At 38.9% G+C, this 22,275-nt stretch overlaps 1 protein-coding gene across 1 annotated transcript in view; it reads left to right on the forward strand.

Annotated features, from left to right (window-relative positions):
• LOC124234316 (glutamate receptor ionotropic, kainate 1) overlaps window positions 1–22,275 on the forward strand; it is a 358,033-nt gene that overhangs the window by 297,357 nt on the left and 38,401 nt on the right. The window contains exons 8-12 of the mRNA XM_046651630.1: window positions 6,693–6,800; window positions 9,126–9,170; window positions 14,231–14,344; window positions 16,102–16,305; window positions 16,939–17,162. Coding sequence (XP_046507586.1) covers window positions 6,693–6,800; window positions 9,126–9,170; window positions 14,231–14,344; window positions 16,102–16,305; window positions 16,939–17,162 — 695 coding nt within the window. The remainder of the gene's footprint in view (window positions 1–6,692; window positions 6,801–9,125; window positions 9,171–14,230; window positions 14,345–16,101; window positions 16,306–16,938; window positions 17,163–22,275) is intronic.

Raw genomic sequence — 22,275 nt, forward strand, 5'->3', positions numbered from 1 at the left:
TCACTTGGGTTCTTACATAAAAATGCTTCTGAGTTAGCACTTTCTGTGATTTCTTTTAAGAGTAGCATATATATATCTGAAGACTTGAGTTTCTCTATATTACGGGAATCCTGGGAATGTTAATATAAAGCAATCAAATATGTAAATTTTAAAAGGATCCTTTAATTTGTAAGTTTTTATAGTATAATTTATTAATATTTTCTGGAGGTAGGAATAAATTTCACACTCACACAATGAGGTAAAGAAACTTTTCTCATTTCTAGACATAAGACACAATCACTGAGGGTTACAGATTCAGTTCTACAAGATTTGCCGTGAGTTGAAAGTAAACATGGACCATAAACATCATGGGGACAGAATTCAAATGGTGGTTCTCCTTTCCAGTGAACGTGAGACATAATCTTGCTCAGATAAAAGAAAAAAGGCTAACAAACCAAGTTTTCAGTCATCTCTCACCCTACATACAGAGAATTAGATTACCTTTATCTACCTGAGAGGTCACCACATAATCAAAATAAAATGCCAGATTCCCATTGTCACCACCAGTGGAGGATGATTTAGTGGCCGTGTGTAAATCAGATTCACATACACACAGTTTGCTTTCCTGACTATGATCTTGAGACTAGACTAGCATTCAAATGCTCACTAGTCCCTGGACCTTGTCATGGCCCAAACCAGGAGCTATTGAGACACAAAGTGCTCTCTTGACTATGCACTAGAGATGGCACAGTAGAGATGGCCCAATGGTCTGAGTAGACATGGATCTACTGGTCCTATTCAGCCAGTTGTGGAAGAAAAATGGCTCAATTTATGAGTTAAGCAAGATATTTTCAGATTGACAGACGTGGGCAAAAGTCAGAATCAAAACACAGAATCAGAAGAAAAGAAATGGAAAGGAAAAAATACTATAAACAAAGAGTCATCAAAGGTAAATTCTCTTACTGCTTGGGATTTCCTCCAGGACTGGAAAAACAAAAAAAAAAGACATTTCTGAGCTTAAATGACCCATAAAGTTGGCTCTGGCAGGTGAGTTTATTTTGGAATCTAAGTAGGACCATCCCCAAAACAAACTACAATTTTAAAATACTTATAAATGTGACTCTAATACAAAATCAAAATGAGCTAGGGTCAAAGGTGTACTTAACCTTAAGAGAACCAGCAAGATGGTAAAACGTTTCAAGGAGATCTGGAGGAACGGCGGTTTTAGAGGTCACCAGGAAAGTCAAAACTGGTTAATGAACTACAGGGCAATAAAATTATAATTTGAGGTTCTCTTTCTATTAGGTAGAAATCACTCACGTCTTACAGACTGACATTTTACAGAATCTAGGCCCTAAACAATAGTAAATTGAAAAATTAACATAGTCTCTTTAGAGGATCAAATCATCCTTGGTGAGCCTGCTAGACAATGGCCACTATGGTGAAGAAAGGCCATGCAGTCTTTTTAGTTTTTTCCTTTATTTTCAAGTTTTGATAATCTTTTTTTTGGCTGAGGAAGATTCACCCTGAGCTAATCTGTTCCAATCTTCCTCTGTTTTGTATGTGGGACGCTGCCACAGCATGAACGCTTACAAGCAGTGTAGGTCTGCGCCTGGGAAACGAACCCAGTCCACCGAAGTAGAGTGCACCAAACTTAGCCACTAGGCCACGGGGCTGGCCCCAGTAAGTTTTAATAATATATAAAAAAGTCATTTAAAAAGGATTTCCTTCCCTGATCCTATCCCCAAAGAAGCTAACTTTGGGTTTATCATGAACCTTCTATTTAGAATATTTTTACAAGAAAGCATAGTTTCTAATACATAAATGAAGAAATGCTAGAAACTGTTGTTCTTAAAAGATCTCATCTACCAGAAAACCACATTCTCTCTTACTCTCAAAAAAGAAGTCCCAGGGGCTGGCCCCATGGCCGAGTGGCTAAGTTCGCCTGCTCCGCTGCAGGCGGCCCAGTGTTTCATTGGTTCAAATCCTGGTGCGGACATGGCACTGCTCATCAAACCACGCTGAGGCAGCGACCCACATGCCACAACTAGAAGGACCCACAACGAAGAATATACAACTATGTATCCGAGGGCTTTGGGGAGAAAAAGGAAAAAAATGAAAAAATCTTAAAAAAAAAAAAAGAAAGAAGTCCCAGTCTTTCAGTAAGAAACAATTAATTCCCCAGGCAAACAAGAATAACCGTGTCAGGGAAAATTCTACGAAAGGGGGGCTTTATGTTCTTTTACATATTTAATTCCCCTTTAGGAAAAAAATGAATAAAAACAATCATTTTAACTAAATGAAGGTAAAAGTTGACTATTACAAGAGTCTAGAGTTAAGTACTAGCCATGTACTCACTTGATACTAAAATATACATATTATATCTGGACAATAAATACCCTGAGAAAGAGCATACAAATAAGACGTCAATGAAAGCTTTTGTTTTTCTTCTTTTATCTCTTGATTTCTGCCTCTGGGCCATCAGAGAATGTGTCTGACAAGAAACAAACAAAAAAAAAAACAGCATTTGATTCACTTGCTGTTAAGCAGTATGTGTCAAGAGGTCTAATGCAGGGTAGAAATTAAAGCTATTTCCTAAAATAGGGACAATAGTTTAAGTATTGTTTTCAGTTATGTATACTATAATTGTCCCATGTGCAAATGCTTCTACATAAGGCAAGCAAGTTGTAATTATGAGTAATATAATTATATATCATTATCTAAATTGTTTATGCTTCAGCCCTGTCCCAGAAAATGGATTCCTTATGGATCTTATTCATCATATCCAGGAAATAGTCAATGTCTATTCAGCCTAATCAATAATGCATTGGTGATTGATAAATGCTTATCAACAATTAGTTTGCAAAAAAAGAAACCAAAGAACATATACAGAAATGCTCATCTAAGGATGGGAAGCAGGAAGACACAAGAAATTGTGACAGTAAGGGACACTTGACTTTGAAGGTCAAAAGATATTTCAGTTCAGTAAAAAACCAAGCAGGAAGTCTTTGTAGATATTCGAGGCAGGGAAGGAAGCATTGCTAAGAGCAGAAAAAGGGAACTTTTTTGCCACTTGGGTGATCAGGGAGGAGAAGCGAGAAGAGGGAATTACTCTGCACCAGTGATTGGAACACTAAATTCAAGAATAAAACCAATGCAACAGAATCCAAACAAAGGGACACAAAAGACACACTTAGTGGAAATGAAATTGGATTTCTGAACTGGGTTTTAAGACCCCGCTTTGAGCTGTATGCTACATCAAGAGATAAATGCTACCAATCCTGCACATATTCAGAGAGCTCCGTAAACTCCGGACAATGTATCAAATTGACTCACAGCATGACCCCCATGAAGGAAAACTTGCCTTTAGGAAAAAGCTTTCTGAAAATCCTATAGAACTTAATGAAGATAACTACCTCCTTCCAAACAGATCAGGAGGAAGGTTAGAACTGCACACTTTTAGAAGCATGAAGAAGGCTGAAAACTGACTTAGTCCAAACCCCTAACACCGTAGAGATTTCCACTGAACCGGTCTTAGACAAACTGGTCTCTGCTCTCAGGCAGATGCTATAGTCCTAATGCAGTAGCTTATTTAGCGACTCTCATTTAACCCATCAATTTACCCCATCAATCCAAGAAGCCAGCCTTCAACTTGCAAAAAGGAGATTGTAATGCCAGGAGGTGAACCAAAATATACACAAGAGAATGCTCCCTACTTGCATACGATATCGATTTTTTTTTGTCCCGGTGCAGAAACGTGATTACCTGTATCTCAGCAAGTATAACCACAGGTGTTACTACTGACCATAAAAGTATACCATCTCTTGTTTAAAGCTGGTGCTAGTGTTTGGCACTATGATCTCCCGTGGCAATAAACTCTGGAGACGAAGTCCTGGGATCTGAAGAAGCATTACTTACGTGTTATGGTACTTTAGCAACTCACATTTAGTGTCACTGTACAGATGGCTTAGAAGAGAGTTGCAGGCCTTTCCTGCCCATGTGTCATTTCCTGACATTAACTTGTTTGAACATCCAGCGTTATCAAGTGATACAATGTACTTCTGTTGTGATATCCATTCCATTTGAATGGTAGCCAGAAAATAAGTTTTGGCTAATTGTGTTGCTTCCCGACAATTAAGTTGATACCATAGCATACTCTTTACGTAAGAACTTTAACGGCAATGCTTTCTTCTAGAACCTCTGTCCACCCTGCTGTGGAACTGTTTCTATTAACATTTAATGGTGTACAAGTTATTAGAATAGAGAGATGAAGGAATTATGCTGTCTCTATGTTCTTACGTGGGCATACGAATATGTTTCCACAAATTTTGTTCTATGAGAGCTACCTGCTAACCAACCCCCTGCTTACAATCTTGACCATGTCTGAGTCCTCCTCCCCAGGTCTGCTAAAATGATCTCCCTATAATGCACATCTGCTCATGACACTTCTAGTCTTAAAACGCTCCACGGATTCCCAGATGTTTAAAGAGCAAAGTTCAAGCAAACCAGCATGATTTACACCTTTATGAACACGGGTCTACTTGCATTCCCAGGCTCATTTCTCTTCATCTCTCACCTTGCACTGTGGATCCACGGCAAACATAACTTATTCTGTATTTCATGCTTTTACTCAGACTGTGAATCTTTGCTTGGCCAACTTCTCATCCTGTGAGAGCTCAGGCATTCTCTCCTCCAGGAATCTTTTGCTGACTCTGTCTTTCCCTGCAGGTGGAATAAGTCCTTCTTCTCTCTGCTTCTGTCTTCAATTATGGTGTGCAAATCTTTTTCCTCACACTTTGGCGCTTCATTGAAATACGTTAATACGCTTGTTCCTACTCAGCTGTAAACTGTTAGATGCTGCATTCCCAGATAGTTTCTGGCACAGAGACGATGAGAAGCAGGAACGCCGGTAGCATTAGTCTCAGTCCAGGGGCAGGAGAAGACTGATGCCTCAGCTCAGTCAGTCAGGCAGAGAGAACAACTCTTTCTTTGCCTCTTTATTCTCTGCAGGCCCTCGGTGGATTAGATAATGCCCACTCACACTGGGGAGGGCAATTTGCTTTATTCGGTCTACTGATTCAAATGGAAATACCCTCACAGACACACCCAGAGATAATGTTTAGCCACGTATCTGAGCCTTCCATGACCCTGTCAAATGGACCCATAAAATTAACGATCACAACCTCAAATGCAAAGTCAAGGTTTAGACTAATTTGTACGTGGCATGAATCCATTATGTACTTTATGTGCTGGGGGAAATTGCATGAATACGAAAACTGCATTTTGGGGCAATGAATTTGATGTTGATTTATACAATGAAATACAGAAAAGACTAGACATGTGAGTCCTGGCACGTGAGGGAATAAAGGCCAAACTCTGGAGTTATGAATGTGGGAAAGGAAAATAAGAGGTAGTAATATAAATAATCATTGCTAAAATTTTAAATGCTTTCAATGTGTTAAGAATTGTAAGTGCCATTTAAATCTTACCAAAACCCTATATGGATCGAACACTGAAATCTGAGATAAGTCAGGTTCAGCTTAAGTAATTTGCCTGAAGTCATAGTTCAGAGATTCAACCTGGCTGTGACAAACTCACAGTCTTTGCACTGCCTTCCCTGCCTCTTGGCCAAATTGGTAAAAAGTTTCAACAGACACGCATGGTGTGAACACTGCAGACACCCTGTAACTCTCAGATGAGCAATGTGACTTCTGTGAAGGGCAGACATTCCTTTGATTTTTAGTTCCTAAGATGATATTGATACACATGGTAGGCTGAATTGTGGCTGCCCTGAAAGATAGCCACATCCTAATCCTTGGAACTTGCAAGTGTTACCTCATATGGCAAAAACAGACATCGCATGTACAATTAAATGAAAGATTTTTGAGATGGGGAGACTATCCTGGATTATCTGTGAGGACCTTTAATGCAATCACAAGTGTCCTTATATGAGAAAAGTAGCGGGGGATTACACAGAAGAGGAGACGGCAATATGACCACAGAGGCAGTGAAGCTGCCACAATCCAAGGATTGCTGGCAGCCACCAGAAGCAGGAAGAGATGAGAAGCAGAGTCTCCCTTGAGCGTCCAGAGGGAGCGTGGCCCTACCGACACTTTGATTTTTCCCAGGGATACTGATTTTGGACTTCTGCTTCTGGCCTCGAGGACTGTGAGAGAATAAATTTCTTTTGGCCACCAAGTTTGTGATAATTGGCTACACCAGCCACAGTATACTAATATGATGCCCAAATGGTATTGGAAGCTCTAACTCACAAACATCCCAAAAAGTCTATAATATGTCATTGGATTATATCCTTTTCATAGAGAAAAAAATGATGGGGAGAGAGAGCACTTCCCCTGGGCAATACCTTGAAAAGGGTTTAAATTGACCTTGGGAAGCAGAATATTATGACTTCCCAGCCTTTGTTTACTCCCTGTGCAGACTATTTCACAGTCCTTCTTTCCATGCTGCCCATTTAGATTGCCACTATTACAGATTTGACTGATGTTCAGATGTTAGAACTGACAAAATAAATGAGTGCTAATAAAACAGTGAAGTGTTCTGCTATTGAGCTAGTGAACCAATGCAGTGGTTTATAACACCATGATGAAAGCGAATAATTGGATACTGTGATGGATTTGAGGTGTTACAGTTTTGACGGTGTTGGGATTATGATGTGTAAAACAGTAATGCCACGTTCCTTTTGTCCATAGGCTCGGTGGGATGGTTTGACTGGGCGTATCATCTTCAATAAAACCGATGGCTTGAGGAAGGATTTTGATCTGGACATTATTAGTCTCAAAGAGGAAGGAACTGAAAAGGTAACCTCCTCAATAATAGATTATTAAACCAAAATAAAGGGCGCTGCTCAAGCATTTTAATTGCACATACAAGTAGGGGAATGGTAAAATGATTCTCTCCATGTGTTCATTTATGTCCAGTTTTCTAGAGCTCCTTCTCTGATCTGCAGATGGATGTTGATGGGCCTAGATTCTTAAATCACAAGAATGTGAAAGAAAATGAAAATAAATGAATGTTTATATAGTGCTTGGTTTACATAGCCAGCATGATTCTGTTATACATATATAACCCTATGGGGGAGAGGGTGTCATTAGCTCCATTTCTCAAAGATTTTAAGAAATTCAGCTTAGCTTTGGAAAATCAGAAGCTGCCAATGATTTAGCTTCGGAATGGCATGCAAGGGCTACTTAAAAATGAATTTTAATTGAGTTCCATTTTGAGGTTGGTGACAGAGGGACAGAATAAAATAGAATAGAAAAGGCTTACTGGAGCAAACTAACTTTGTAGCCTTAATTTTAGGAGAAAATATGTCCCAAAATGTATTTTAATGTTGGGTTCTGTGTTTAGGATTATTTTAGTGGTAGTTCTCGGTCTCTCAAAGTTTAAGGGCCCATTTTTGTTACTATGTAGAGTTATATAAATGTAAACTATTAAGTTAAATAATCAATGAATTTGGCTCCTCGGTATATTTTTTGTACCAATTTTAGTATTCATAGCTATAATTGGAATTAATTCACACTTATAGTGTGAAGATTTTGCCCTTTAAAACTTTAAAGAAAAAAATTTTGAATCTCCCAAAACAATCACCTGAACATGATAATTCTATAATCCCAATTATTTTTTCACTGTAGTGGATGAGAAGGTGTGCTTGTAAAAGAGTGGTTTTGGGAAACATGTTACCTACTTAATTGAAATATTGGGGCTGATATTTAAAATGAGATAGATCTTCCATTTCTATTTTGTTGCTTTTGTTAACTGAGACACATTGAGTTTTTTTAGATCCCAACTATGTTCCTCCCCTAAATAGCTTAATTAAAACAAACAAAGATTAATTAGGCTGAATGTAATAGAAGGTGACCACTGGTGTTGAAATGTTTGAGGAGAATAATTAGTTTGCAGCTTTGAGAGTACACATTATACATGTAAATTTCCCTTTTAGAAAGTGCCGTCCCTCTTTCTCTCTTCTCTTCCTTTCTCTCTGTCTCTGTCTCTGTCTCTGTCTCTGTCTCTCTCTCGTGCTCTCTGTCACTCTCTCTCGGTCCCTCTCTCTGAGATTCCTTCACTCTGATTTGCCTGTTTCGTAGTTTAACATGCTCTGACAGAGTGCAAGGCATCCACCTAGGCTCCATAATGGGACGAGGAATTTGGGCTGGAGGGAACAAAAGAAAAGAAAATAATACTTGTTATGGACTAAAAGCCTGTAACGGTTTTTTTTAAAAGAAAATGTCTGCTTCTCTATACATGCCTCTTTCTCTCTCTCTCCACTCCTCTTAATGTACAGAACTGAAGGGGGGAGAAAAGCTGTTAAGAAAACATCTTTTTGGCTCAGATGGGTGATGAAATAGATGAAGCTATTGTTACGCTTCCACAGCTATTTATACACTGCAATATTATGAACAGTCTATTGGTGTTTTTCCATCAAAGGCAAAATCGAATTAGATGAAAATGTTTTCTCAATTTGTTTCTTATCTCTCATTGTTTGCAATAACTTTTCTTTCTTCAGGTGACTTGGGCTCATTTCCTGAGAAGGCTGATTGGGCCTTAGGGCAATGGGGGAAGCCAACCCATCTCTCTCAGGAGCCGAGGGAGGAATTGCCCAATCTTTTCATGTCAGCCTCTCGTGGGGTCCACAGGGAAAATTGTTAGAAAAAGCCCATTTTGTCAATCTCACTCAAGTTTCTACTGCCTGGAAGCCCATAGTCAAAGAATAAGTCATTGAGCATGCTTCCTTCTTGCTTAGGAGTAGCATGTGCGCATGCGTGTGCAAATTGATTGATGGATTTACTTTGGTTATGGATGCCTTGAATAGGTCTTCTTAAAGAATGATGAAGACCCTTTAACTCTGCGGCATAGCTGTGCATATTCCAAAGAACTTTAAGTCACTTTTTTGGTGTGTGAAAGGAAAAGTGAAAATCAGATGATGATACCACCAAGGAGAAGTAACTTCTGTGGGACCCGCTTACTTGGTTCATCTCTTCACTGTACCTATTCTCGGGCTTTATATTGCAAGATTCCAAACAATGGGTGGTGAATGTAACCCTCTGAGCACTCACTCACCATACCTTTTGGGTTCCATGCTCCATTTTAACTAAGTGCTATTTTTATTTTTCCCTCTGAAAACCAAGGCTGCTGGCGAAGTGTCTAAACACTTATATAAAGTGTGGAAGAAGGTTTGTACTCAGACAAAAACTGCAGGAAATCTGGGGGTGGGGTGGGGAATGTCAGAGGAAAAGCCTGCATCCTTCCAGTTGCAAGACTAGTAAATCTCCATTGCAGTTTAGAGGCGATATTTTATGTAAAGGGAAAATGGGGGCGATTGAATATGTTGTCTCTCAACATTATTCATGAATTGAAAACAGGCTTGAGATGGATTAAATAATGATGGATTAAGTATTTCTCCCTAGATTATTTCTGTTTCTCCTGGGCAGAATCAGTCCCTGTTAGGTCTGAAATCAGGGAACTGCAACAGAAGCAGACACTGGTCTATTTATATTCTTTCTCAAATCACTAAATATTTTTCCCTAAGGGGCATGAAAACAACAATAGATTTGATCCATCAGACTAGTCAGATAGGCTGAGGCTCAGAAGGTTAGAACATCTCCTTCAATGTCACCATCAACAAATACGAGCCATTTTCAGAAATTCCCTTTTCTTATGAGCTATCTTTGTTTTGCGTAGTATCTTTCTCAGTGCATATTGTCTCCAATTTGTTTTAGAACCACAGAGGACAAAAACATTAGAGACTTTGGAAGGGAAATGAGATTATCTTGTAAATTTTAACACCCACTATTTCATAGTTTATTGTACAATATCATGTTGTCAATGAATGTGCACAGATTTATTATATAAGCAAATGTTAGACATTAAAAACATTTGGATCAGGAAAATGTCCCAGTAATATGTAAACATTCTCTCTCATTCTCACTCTCTTTCTAAAACTACTTCCTGAAATATCTATTGATTAACAGATGGACCTTAAATTATTCCAGGTTGTTCAACTTGAACAATTTTGTCAGGTTCACTTTCATCTTTCAAATTATCAGTTAAGTCACAGAAAGTGTAAATAGTTTCTCCCTGTGTTCAAAATCTTGTCTCCCTCTCGGTAGTACTCAGTAGATGAACTCAAAAATGTCCTCCTTTTAAGTTTAAAAAAACACACGTTTAATAACCTTCTTTTAATTTTCAATGATTCAGGCTACCAAACGCATGTGGAAGGCAATCCGCTTCCCTCACTGCTAATAAATAGATGAACCCCAGCACCCAGAAAGGAGCTTATTGCACTAATCCAGCTTGAGACTCCAGGCACTTGATGCAATGTTGAATTAATTCAAACCAAATATCCTAGGGAATGGAATCCAGTCTCTGAAATTAGACACGGGGGAGGGAAATGTCCTTTATTTGTCACTAAACTGCAATAATCACCCCTACTTCTCAAGGATGCACTCTCTTGGCTTTCCTCCTTCCTCCATGCCTTTGTGCCTCTTCCTTCCTGCCGACCCATCATTGCCCACGCTGTCAGTCATATATACTGTGGTGTGCTGTTTCGTGTTATAATTGTTCATCAACAATTTTCAGTAACCTGAGTGCCAGCCCACGAGACCTATTCAGAGTCAACAAACACATTGTCCTTTCCCAATAAGACTCCATCTTAAAAGAAAAGGATTTGCCCCCATTGCATTCGAATTCCAAAAGCTCTCCTTTCTGTCCGATCTTGTTTAATATGGAACAGTCCACCTAAAATTCTTTCCAAGAGAGGGATGTAGCAATCCTTACAAAGCCCATCACTAAAATATGTGTTCCTATGGTTCATAAACAAGAAACAGATATGCCTTTTATTTTTTTTCCTAAATATTTGATATTTCACTTAGCAGTTTTAGATTTTGTCTTTATGAGAATTACTCTCTAGGTTTAGAGGATAGACACTAGTCACTCTCCAAACACCCTTTTGTTGTGTCACTTTTTAAAAAGAACTTGCTTAATGACATTTGGCCACTCATTTCAAATGCTTCCCTCGATTATCCTAGATAATGAATGGCTGTTCCCACATGCCCATTTACAAAGTGAGAGAAGGCAGGACCAGACAATCCAGCTTTTGAATGTTCCTCCCCACAAATATTTGACCCACCGTCCACTATTTCTCACTGGTAAATTACTGCTGTCTGCTTTTGCTGTACAGTTTGAAAATTGAGGTTCTGCTTCTCGAAGGCACTCCTGCAAGGTCATAGAACAGGACCGAAATGCTAAATGTCTAGGCCTCTGGTTAAATGTATCTGTCCCCCTAGTAATGACTTATGAGATCTTGCCTCTTCAGAAAGGGACATGCATTTGCTGATGTGTTCATTTACTTCAATTAACAGGTAAAGCCAATTGACTAGTTAGGTTTAAAACACATACACACACACACACACACACACATACTCTCTCTCTCTCTCTCTCTCTTCTGTTTTGCTGATAAAAAGATTTGAAAACAGAAGGCTGAGGTCATTCAAACTGCATGTATATACTGTCTACTTTCCAGGAATAGCCTGGCCTAGACTATCTTTTCACACTCTTTTAGTCTAGATTTGAAGGAATTTCTGTTACACAGATAGTAAAAAAAAATATTCTTCCTGTTCTCATTTTATGGAACAAAGTTTGCACTGAATAGGACTCTGGGACTCAGTTGAATGGAAACGCAGCAGCGATGGTATCTGACCTTCAGACTTTTAGTGGAGTAGGTAAAAGAAATGAAAGCCAGATGTTAAGCTATGGGATGTATTTTTCTAAAATTTCAGGTTTGTATTTTAAAAGAGAATGATATTGTGAGGCCATTCAAGGCTGCCATTTTAAAATATCAGTATAGTTCCTTTAAACACACACTTGACATTAATAGAAATGAGTTAAAGAGAACACATGTCATTACTTAACAAATTGGCTACAAACACAGTTGTCGTCTCCGTCTTTCAATACTGAATTAAAAATTAGGTTCCATTCTCCCCAGGGCCTAAATCAAGGTTTAATTAGAAGCACAGCCAGGGACCAGTTTACACACAGTCTTCATAGAGTTAAAAGTCAATTATTTGCAACCTAAAGCATAGCTTTGGATGAAAACCAATAGATTCCAGGTGTGTCTAGCTTGAGTCATATTTCTTAGAATCAGGGATCTCTGCCTTAAAGAAGTGAGAAAAGGGGTGGAGATTGAGAAGAGAGAGAAGAAAAAGTTGTCCCCCTTTCCTGGGTTTAAAGCCAGCCAAAGAAAATTGAAGATTCTTAACTAACAGACATTGTGTCCTTTGTGTGCATTCTATGTGATAAGCCTCATATTTGATCCTGGAAAGGGTGAATGGTTATTACAGGTGCTCTCCTACATCCTAATCCTACTTCTGGTACCCTTTTTACAGACATGATCAAAATACTTTCAAATGCAAAAACTACCCCCAAGCCTCCCCTTACCTAGACCTGTCTTCTTATTTCACCACTCAACTAACCTTAATTAAGTATGGAAAGGAAACAGTGAAATTGAAATAGTTCACATTGATGTGTGAGCATGTGATAGTCCTTGAAACTTCAAAGAATTTACGTTTCTCAAAAGGATATTTACAAAGCTAAATGAATTTCCAGCTGCAGTATTTAGAGGTAAATCAAAGTAAAGACATAGAAAATTAAAGAAGAGGCCGGATAGTCCCGCAGGTGATATTTTATTTAATCATCAGAAAAGCCCTCTTATCTCCATGTTGCTGGTGAGGAAATTGAGGCAGACAAGGGTTAATTAACTTTCCCAAGGTCACACTGCTGGTAAATTGCAAAGCTGGGATCTGGACAAAGGTCTGTTTGTAAAGCTCATATTCCATCCAGTTAGCCCAATGTCCTTCCACTGGGGGAATATATTTAGGGATCAAGCACAGGTCCACCCTGTCCACCTAGAGTCTGTCCAAGTGTTAGTGTTCCTAAACTGCCCCTGTTTTTCACGGCTCCTTTACTTTATCTGCTTCTAAATTAAAAAAAAAAAAAATTTCACTAAAGATTCCAAGGTCTTTCACAATAGAGCAAACTTGAAGAAAGTACGAGGGTAGTCATTTGGATGTCCCTTACTATTGACATTTGTGTAGCTCTTAATATATGCCAACACTTTCACATGCATCTTCTCATTTGATCCTCTCAATATCCCAACAGCACACTCTACAGCTAGAGAACCAAAGCTTAGAAAGGTTAGCATCTTGTCCAAGATCACACAGCATTTAGGTTTGCCTGGCCCTGAAGCATATCTGCATTCTGTCTCACCAGGGTGGCAGTAAATGCCTCCAGAAGACTTCAGATAAATGGCTCGATTCCCTGAGGCTCTCCTCCCGGGTTCCTCCAAAGGCTAAACATATCAATATTCTTCTATAGGACCTAATAACCCAGAAGTGACTTGGCCACTGGGGAAAATAAAAATCATTATTTTTTAGAAGAGCAATGGGTTTCACTGACTGCCAATCACCATAGGCGGTTCTGTGGTATAAAGATCAATAAACAATAAAATGAATACCCTCACTGAAGGAGTTCATAGTCAAATGGACAGACAAGAGAGATAAACAGATGAATAACAGAAGACCAGAACAGAGGTATGAACAGAGTCCTACCAGAATTCACAAGAGGCATCCATAAAGCATTGGGTCCTCAATGAAGACAGGCTCAGAACTTAGTCTACTGCTCATCCATACCTTTTCATCTGTTTATCTTTTCCTTTTTACATGCCCAGTCTCTCCATCATCCACCCTGCTCCTTTCATCCCACTCCTTATAGATTTAACGGCACTGATGGTACCACTTTGGCAACATAAAGTTTATCAATAGAATGCAGGTTCCATAAGAGCAGAAATTTTAGACTGTTTGCGCATTGCTGTGTCCTCCAGTGCTGAGAACAGTGCCTGGCATTTAAGTAGGTGCTCAACAAATACATATTGGAAGAAAAATCTGATACGCATTTAAGAATTCTTAACTTAAAAAAGAACAATGGGCTTAGTAAATTAAAAACAAAAAAACCTCCCCCAACTCCACCCCAAATAGCACAAATTTTCCCTGTTCCATTTACACACTCATTCCTCCATTGTTTCATTTTTCCACAATTAGTAGCTTCCACTGTGATGCCTTGGTGTCCTCTTCCCGGATGATGAGCTTTTGTGTTCGTTCCTGGTGTGAAAGGGGCCTCTCTGTAGTGTAAATGCTGAAACTGACAGCCAGCAGCCTCTGACATACTGTGTTCTGTGTAGATTGGGATTTGGAACTCCAACAGTGGGCTTAACATGACAGATGGCAACAAAGACAGGTCCAACAATATCACCGATTCACTGGCCAACCGAACGCTCATCGTCACCACCATTCTGGTAAGTTGACTGTGTGGAATTCAGGGTGTCTTATCCAGACTCTTACCAGAAACCTTGAAGGATGCTTCATCTATCTTTTTCATGCCAACAACTCTGTCTGCAAATGTCTATTTTTAATTGGGACACTGAAAGCATGTATTTGTATATACCTGTCATTGGATTGAATTATAAGCTTCCAACATTGTTCTGAAGATCTTCCACCTCCAATCCATTCTCAGCTCTGCTCTGCCTCACTCTCTAGCCTCAGCTAGTTGGTCTCTCTTGCTCTCTGGATGCTGGTTGGTTTCAACCAAGGGGAAACTGGCAAGATATCAGGGAAGTGGGGGAAGAGAAGTAAGAAACTTTCTTCCTCTGCCTTCAGTGGTTTTGTCTGAATCTCTGTCCTTCACAACCACAGCTCCTATCCTGCTAATGATCCTGATTCGAGAGTCCAGCTGCACTGGATTCAGGAGCACTCTTTCCTCTCTCCTTGCCTCAGCCCTAGGTGGGTGTCTACACACCTCTCCCACTCTCACTTCCATCCCCGATGGCTCCCTTTGCCCTGCTCACTCCTCTGTATAAATAGCACCTTTATTAAGTGGTCTTCAAAAGCCCAGATAAGGGGACCTCCTACTTCCTGTGGAACCCTGATCAAACCCCCATCCAGATACTGTAGACCCACAAGTTGTTCATTCTCCCTTTCCCCACCCTAACTCAAGGGATAAAGGGCAGGAGTGGCCACCTCCAAAATCTTCACTTCCAGACATTCCTGCTTTGTTTGATTCAGTCCGTAATGTCAGATCAATTTATTTCTGAAAACATTAACTTCTGAGAATTGTTCATCCAAAATAAAAACTGTTTTGTTTTTCTGGTGACTACTTTCTCTGCAACTATCTCATGGAAATATAGAGTTTTCTATTTCTATCAGTGTAAGTATAAGCCTAAACAAAAAAGACATACCACTAATACAGTAACTGCTATAATTTTATAAAATAAAATAAGTATTTAGTCAAATGAGAATTAGTAGCATTATAGATATGTGGTAGTAAGGAAATGTCACTATTCATAGGATAGAGGACTTATTATGGAAGTGTATATAAGCAAAGAACTACCAGACGTGAGATTTGAGGTGTGTTCAAATAAGAAAATGGAATTTATGATAAAACGACATAGAAATGGTCTTTGAATAAGATACCCTGAAGGAAACCCACCAAAACAGGTAGATAATAAGTGAGGCGTGAAATCGAGGTGACATTTAGCTGAGAGATGAGGAAATGAGAATATTCAGTAGATAGGAAGTTTGAAGAATAAGAAGATATATTTGCTGATTTAGATTTCCTATTTGTAAGTAGGTGAGGCTCTTAGATAAAAGCCAGGAAGGGTGCCAGATCAGGGTAAGGAAGCTTGGGTATAGGCACAGCTGGAGACCAGGCATCCTGACACCTGGTCCCCCGTTGCCTTCTCTGCCAGATCTAAAGTTTAAACATGACTGTCTCTATTACACCAATCACTCCTAGTCCCGCCCTCAGCAGTGGAGGAGAAAACTTCCATTCAGAGAGGAGGGACAGAAAGTAATACATGAAGTGTTGTCTAATGGCAGAGCGGATAGGGAGGATGAGTTTAGCAAAGCCAGGAAGGTCAGTAACTGACTTCAGTACTCTCCAATCTTAAAAATCGTTTTCAAATACTTTACAGCTTTTGGCTGTTGATGGAGCTTGCATAAGTAGATTCTGCCTTCCATTATAACAAGGTTTTCACATTTGGTTTGTTTCATATAGGAAGAACCATATGTGATGTACAGGAAATCTGATAAGCCCCTCTACGGCAATGACAGATTTGAAGGATATTGCCTGGATCTGTTGAAGGAATTGTCGAACATCCTGGGTTTCATTTATGATGTTAAACTTGTCCCTGATGGCAAATATGGAGCCCAGAATGACAAAGGAGAGTGGAATGGAATGGTCAAAGAACTTATAGATCACGTAAGTAAAAATGTCTGAAAAAAAGTGCATAATTAGAAGAAGTAAAAGAGAAAAAATGGTTGAGTCAGAGTCAGAAGAAATGTTTCACTTTTTTGAATCATGAACACATTTAAAAAAGGAGAAAAGAACCTAAAATGGAGTTTGCTTACTTGGAAGGGCAAGTAAGGATAAAAATTGAGGCTAAAAATGTATGGGTCCATTCTTCATACTAAAGAATAAACCTGAATGCTTCTTAAATTAGATGAAGAATTCTGAAGTTCTCAGCTGAGAGCAAAATATCATTTTGTCAACTAATTCTATGACCAAGTTGCTCATTCTTTGCTTTTCTCACATGCTCTTTCAAAAGACCTGCTTCTGCAGTTTTTTCCTCCATTTAGTTCCAGAATGTGTATATTTCTATCTGTCTGTCTGTGTGTATTTTGTACTTTCTGGTTTCTCTTTGTTAATAAATACTATTTCATAAGCATAGCTATGTAAATCAGCCACTGTTATATTAGAGTCGATTGTCACAGAAGCTTCTTGAGTGAGAAACATTTGGAGTTGAGATTAGGGATCAGGAGTACCTGGGAAAAGTCCAGACATTTGCCAAGAAGCTAGACAACTGAGACAATGATTTTGAACTTGCTTTTGCAGAGGGCTGATCTGGCAGTGGCTCCTCTTACCATCACCTACGTACGGGAGAAAGTCATCGACTTCTCCAAGCCCTTCATGACTCTGGGCATCAGCATTCTTTACCGGAAGCCCAATGGTACCAATCCAGGAGTCTTCTCCTTCCTCAACCCCCTGTCTCCTGACATTTGGATGTACGTGCTCTTAGCCTGCTTGGGAGTCAGCTGTGTACTCTTTGTGATCGCAAGGTAAGTTCGAGAACTATTGATTGAACTTACAACAGCAGCTTTAGGTCAGTCTCAAGTTGACCTGAGTGCTCTAGATATAGGCACAGATTAAGAACTTGAAAGTGTTTTTTCACTTTTGCCTGGTGTTCTATCTGTCAATTTCTCCTTCATAAAAGCCACTCTGTAAAATATCTTCTAATTATTTGTAAAGGTATTCTTAAAGAACAATAAGAAGATAATTTTTATATTAATTTAATTTTATATTTCAAGCAACTTGAATTTTTTAGTTACCCATTTCCCCTTAATTGTATTACAACAGACGCAATGACTCAGCTAATAAATCTAAAATGTTTCAACAGGAACAGTAAAATGGTGTCCAGATATTTGACTCCCGGAATATTCAGTTAAGCCAAACAAAAATAAGTTAGCTAGCAATTATTGTAGCAGGTAAAAAACACTGCAGTAAAACAAGATTGTGAAATACTCATAAACAAAGAAAAGTACTTTGAAAATTTTATAAAATTTACATTTAAAAACATCAGAGTTAACAAGAGGATTCTAGAAATAACTATGAAAGGAGAGATTGCTTACATATAGAGTTTGAAAGCGTGAAATCTTTATGCTACCACTATGATTCAGGTTAGGTTTTATTTTCTGAGATAACTCTATCTCATTAGCCATTCTGCGCTACACAATTCTTCAAAGGATTTTTATTCCTTTCAGTAGATCATATTTTCTAAATACCTTTGATGCTGAATTTGAAACACAGCTATTTCATCTTTCTGTTGGCTTAAACATTTGATATCCCCAGATAAACCATGTAACACAATAATTGCTTTTGTATGTCCTCTACTCATTTTCAATCTTTTTCACTTTTCAACAAAACTTAGTGAACTTTTTCCCTAATCAATTTTTGTTTTCCCTCCAGGAATTTCTAAGGGAAATATTTCTTCATGCTAGCTCTTTGTCATTGTCCACTGTCTGGTTTTGATTAATGCCAGGTCACTCTTCCCTGGTGTAACTATAAAGAAAGTTTGGGAAAATAACCCACGCTGGAAAGGTCTTAAAGATCCACAGGGCAGACCTAGTCAAACTGAATAAATGTGTGCTCTCACATGTGGGTATTTACACATTTCATATGAAATGAATGTTTTGAGGTTTTCTACACGTTATAAAATGTACCATTACCAATTCCCAGATGGCTTTCCAAATTTTGACCAGCTCTTAAACTACTTTAAATGATGACCAAAGCTCTCCTTTCATATGTCTTACCTCAGAAAATAATATATTGACGGTATGTACAGTGATATTATCCTTTGATGCTTTAATACTCTAAATCAGTGGTTCTCAACTCGAAGAGATTTTGTCCCCCAGGGAACATTTGGCAATGTTCTGGAAACATTTTTTGGTTGACACAACTGAAGGTGGATGCTGCTACTTATATCTGGTTGGTAGAATCCAGAGACGCTGCTAAACATCCCCCAGTGTGTAGGACAGCCCCCTACAACAAAGAGTTACACCAAACTGTTGACAGTGCCATGGTTGAGAAATCACGCTGTAAATGATTAAAGACGATATTGTTTTGGGTATCCAATTTTAAAAGATAAATCTCTCACCTTGGGAGGTACCTTTCTCATTACTGGCTCCTAAGTGAAACTAATATTGCCCTAGAATGGCCATTTAATAAATGACTACCCTAGGATGATGTACCCCCTAGCCACAAATAAGAAATTTTGTGTTGGCTCACTGTTCCGTTCCTCTGCTCTGGGGCTCACACCTGTAGGGTGATTAAGGGCAGTGGAGCAATCCAGGCAGCGGAGGGCAGCAGAAAAGTGAGTTTCCATATCCCCCAGTCCACTGTTCTGTCTAGACAGTGATGCTAAAGAGTACAATAGGCAAGACAACGCTGATGAGCAAGTACCTTATTTATCACAAGGACTTGATCAAAGCCAGTGGGAGAAAAAACATATCAGAAGCATCCAGAAGTTCTCACAAGCACACATGTTAAATGTATCCTTTTACACTTGCCTCCACTGTGCCTTTAAATCACCTTACGTTTGTCATCAAAATATGTCAGAATAGTGTAACATTTAAGTTTTCCCTCTTTATTTTGTCTGTTCTTCTAGAAGCTCTTGGTGACTCAGAGCCCTGTATTTTCCGACTTTATTTGGTTTCTATTAAGAAAGCAGCCTCCTCCCCACAATCAATACTATCCACTCAATATTCCTACTCACCACCAGCACCATTTGTAAACCAGCTCTTCTTTGTTTAGCTTGTTCTCCTTGTTGTCCCCTTCTCGTTGTCTTTCTTCCCCCTCTGGGTCTTGAGGAGGCAGAGGTATTGTGCATCAAATGTAAGTTTGCAACCAGCACGGTGGTGAACCAGAAAATAACTCCCTGCCGTGCCCAGGTGCCTCGTCAGGGGGATCAGACTCTCAACCACATTCATCTCCTCTATACCTTTGAATTCCTTCCTGCTTCTACTTCATAAGCCACTAGTATGTTTTGGAGGTGATTCCCAAAGCCAAAATCCTGGCTGAATAAGTGCATCAATCCACTTCTACTTCCCACCATCATAGCTTGAGGTCGAGAACTTGGTCACTCTGCACCAATGAGCTAAGATGTAAAATGGCTTTCTGCTACCACTTCAGTGCTTTGCATTCAAAGTTTGAGAAGTAGAAACGAAAAACAGTTAATCTCATGACCATCTTTCACTCTAGAGAGGCTTTTGAATGTACATTTTGAAATATATCCTTTTATGTCCTCTTAAAGGAAAAAGAAAGCCCGTTGCTGCATTTAGGCGAATGCTCTTGTTATATAGATGCTTAAAAATCATTGGCTAAACTGAATTGAGTTTATAAAGTTAAATATCAGTGGGACAAGCTAAGGAAATCTATATGAAAATTTCAGTTACTATGACTTGTTACAAGTGTGTGTGCCAGTGTTTTTGTTTTGTAGTTGACATTTTTTTGAATTACTTTTCGAAAAATATTTAACCCCAAGGAATTATGCCCATCGTGAACACACAATTTAAATAGACCAAATATCCAGATATAATATCTGCTTACATTTTATGATGTATGTCTGTCTTCTTAAAAAGAGCATTTTTTTAAGTTGGCATTTGGAAAAAAAAGTCAAGAAAATCTTTGACTGTGATGCTGTTATCATACAAGCCCAACAGTTATATTACAAGTTCAAATAGAGCTTTCTCCTTTAAAAGATGAACAGCTCTCCCTCTCCTCGATGTAGCCCAATATCCATTCTCAGCCGTAAAGAGTCCCTTATTTAGAGATCTTCAGTAAGAGGACCATTTTATATCTTCCATTCAAGTAAAAGCCTGGCATATATAAACATAAGCCCAAAATGAACCTTTGCATTTCAACATAATGCTATTCTTTCCTATGCAAGTTTTGGTACAGATTCTAAACACGTTTGTCCCTTTCTCTGTCATTTTACTAAAGATCAGTATCAATTGGGGATAGCAACTTCAGAATATCATTGGTACAGGTCACATATTAATCTTCCCCCCAGACTTCTGATGCTGACACTGTCACACTGGCTATCTTTAAGCAAGTGTTAGGAATTTCAAGCTGAAATATCTACATTCAGGCAACAGGCAGGTCTACTGCATTATGAAAAACCAGTGTCTTACAGCACAGAATCATTTCACAGTTTAATATTCCTCAGTTCACTTGTTCTCCAAGTCACTCAGAGTCCCGAAGAGAAAGAAGCTAAAATATCTCTACAGAGCAGGCAGAATCGCAGTGCTGTTTAGACAGTTTTCCTTTTTCTATAGAAAATTAGATTAATTGTTCACTTATAACTGCAAAGTATGAAATACTAAAACAAGACCACGTTACAGGCATCATTCCAACAAACGGCATTCAGTGATGAACTCGTTGGTCAGAGCATATATGCGGGAGAATTGCCAGAAAATCAGGGGGCGGGTGATTGCCAGGTTTTATGGTCTGTTTAGAGAAACTCATTCTTTTTGATGCATAAGCCTTCTAATTTATTGCAATTAACATTTTTAAATTATTGTACAAGTGACAATGATATTGTTTTAGTAATGGCATCTTTACTCTGCATACTGCTTCAATTAGTAGGTTCATTAATATTGGGACTCATTTCTTCAGCTCAGCAAACTACTATGGTTATGAGAGTGTATAAATTCAAAACTTAATTATATTGTTGAAACAGTAATTAAGATGTATTGGCATGGCATTGTCAATGAAAGCTTTATTCATAAGCTTTACAGGAACCTGTGCTATGTGCCCTGCAGCTGTGGAGAAGGTGCAGTCGAGAGTCGCATACCATTATTGTGGGATAAACTATGAGGTTGTTACCCCAGTCCCCCTAAGACTTGATGAGGAGACACTGTACACTTTCCAGAAGGTGTCCAGGGGTTTAGAGAATGGTTTTTCATTAAGAGGAACTGTCTGCCCAGTTCTTTGTGCATGATTCACAGCGTGCCCTGCTTTCGCTATAGATAATGTGTTCACCTTAATTCCAGTTCGCCCCAAAGTGTCAGCAACCTGATATTGTTTACTGCTGAAACCTTATGGCTGGAGAGCATTCCGTATGTTCTCTTTGGCTTTCTGGTGTTTTAACATCAGTTTAACACTCCTGCTTGCATTAAAAGACCCAATGGCAAATGGTAAAGCTTCCAGGGCTAAGAACTACTGGATTTTAAATCATTTCCAGATCACTTTGTGGAGCATCTGCTAATGTCTTTCTGGAAAAATAAGTGCCCTTTGGCAAGATAGCCCTAAAAAATAACCACGGAGCAGGGACCTCCTTGGGCTATAGAGGTCAAACAGATGTTTAGAAAATAAAGAACGAAAAATCTATTCGGTTCCCCAGATTTTTATTTTAACACGCTGCAGAGATAGCTGGATTTCCTTTTCTTTACAAATGAGAAAAGTTAGGCCAGATAGGTTAAGTGACTTGTTCAGGGTTGACTTCCTAAGTAACTAGTTGGCGATCAAGTGATTACAGTCCATCGTTGTGGGAACAACCAAATTAAAAACAAATGAAGAGGGAATTATGAACTTAAAAACTCTTCAGTGAGACATGCGATGGAGTTAACCCTGATGAACCCCCATGCCTGGGCCAGGGTTCTTCTAAGTTTAACC

This window comes from Equus quagga, unplaced genomic scaffold, assembly GCF_021613505.1.
Source record: "Equus quagga isolate Etosha38 unplaced genomic scaffold, UCLA_HA_Equagga_1.0 73442_RagTag, whole genome shotgun sequence".
Lineage (NCBI taxonomy): Eukaryota > Metazoa > Chordata > Mammalia > Perissodactyla > Equidae > Equus > Equus quagga.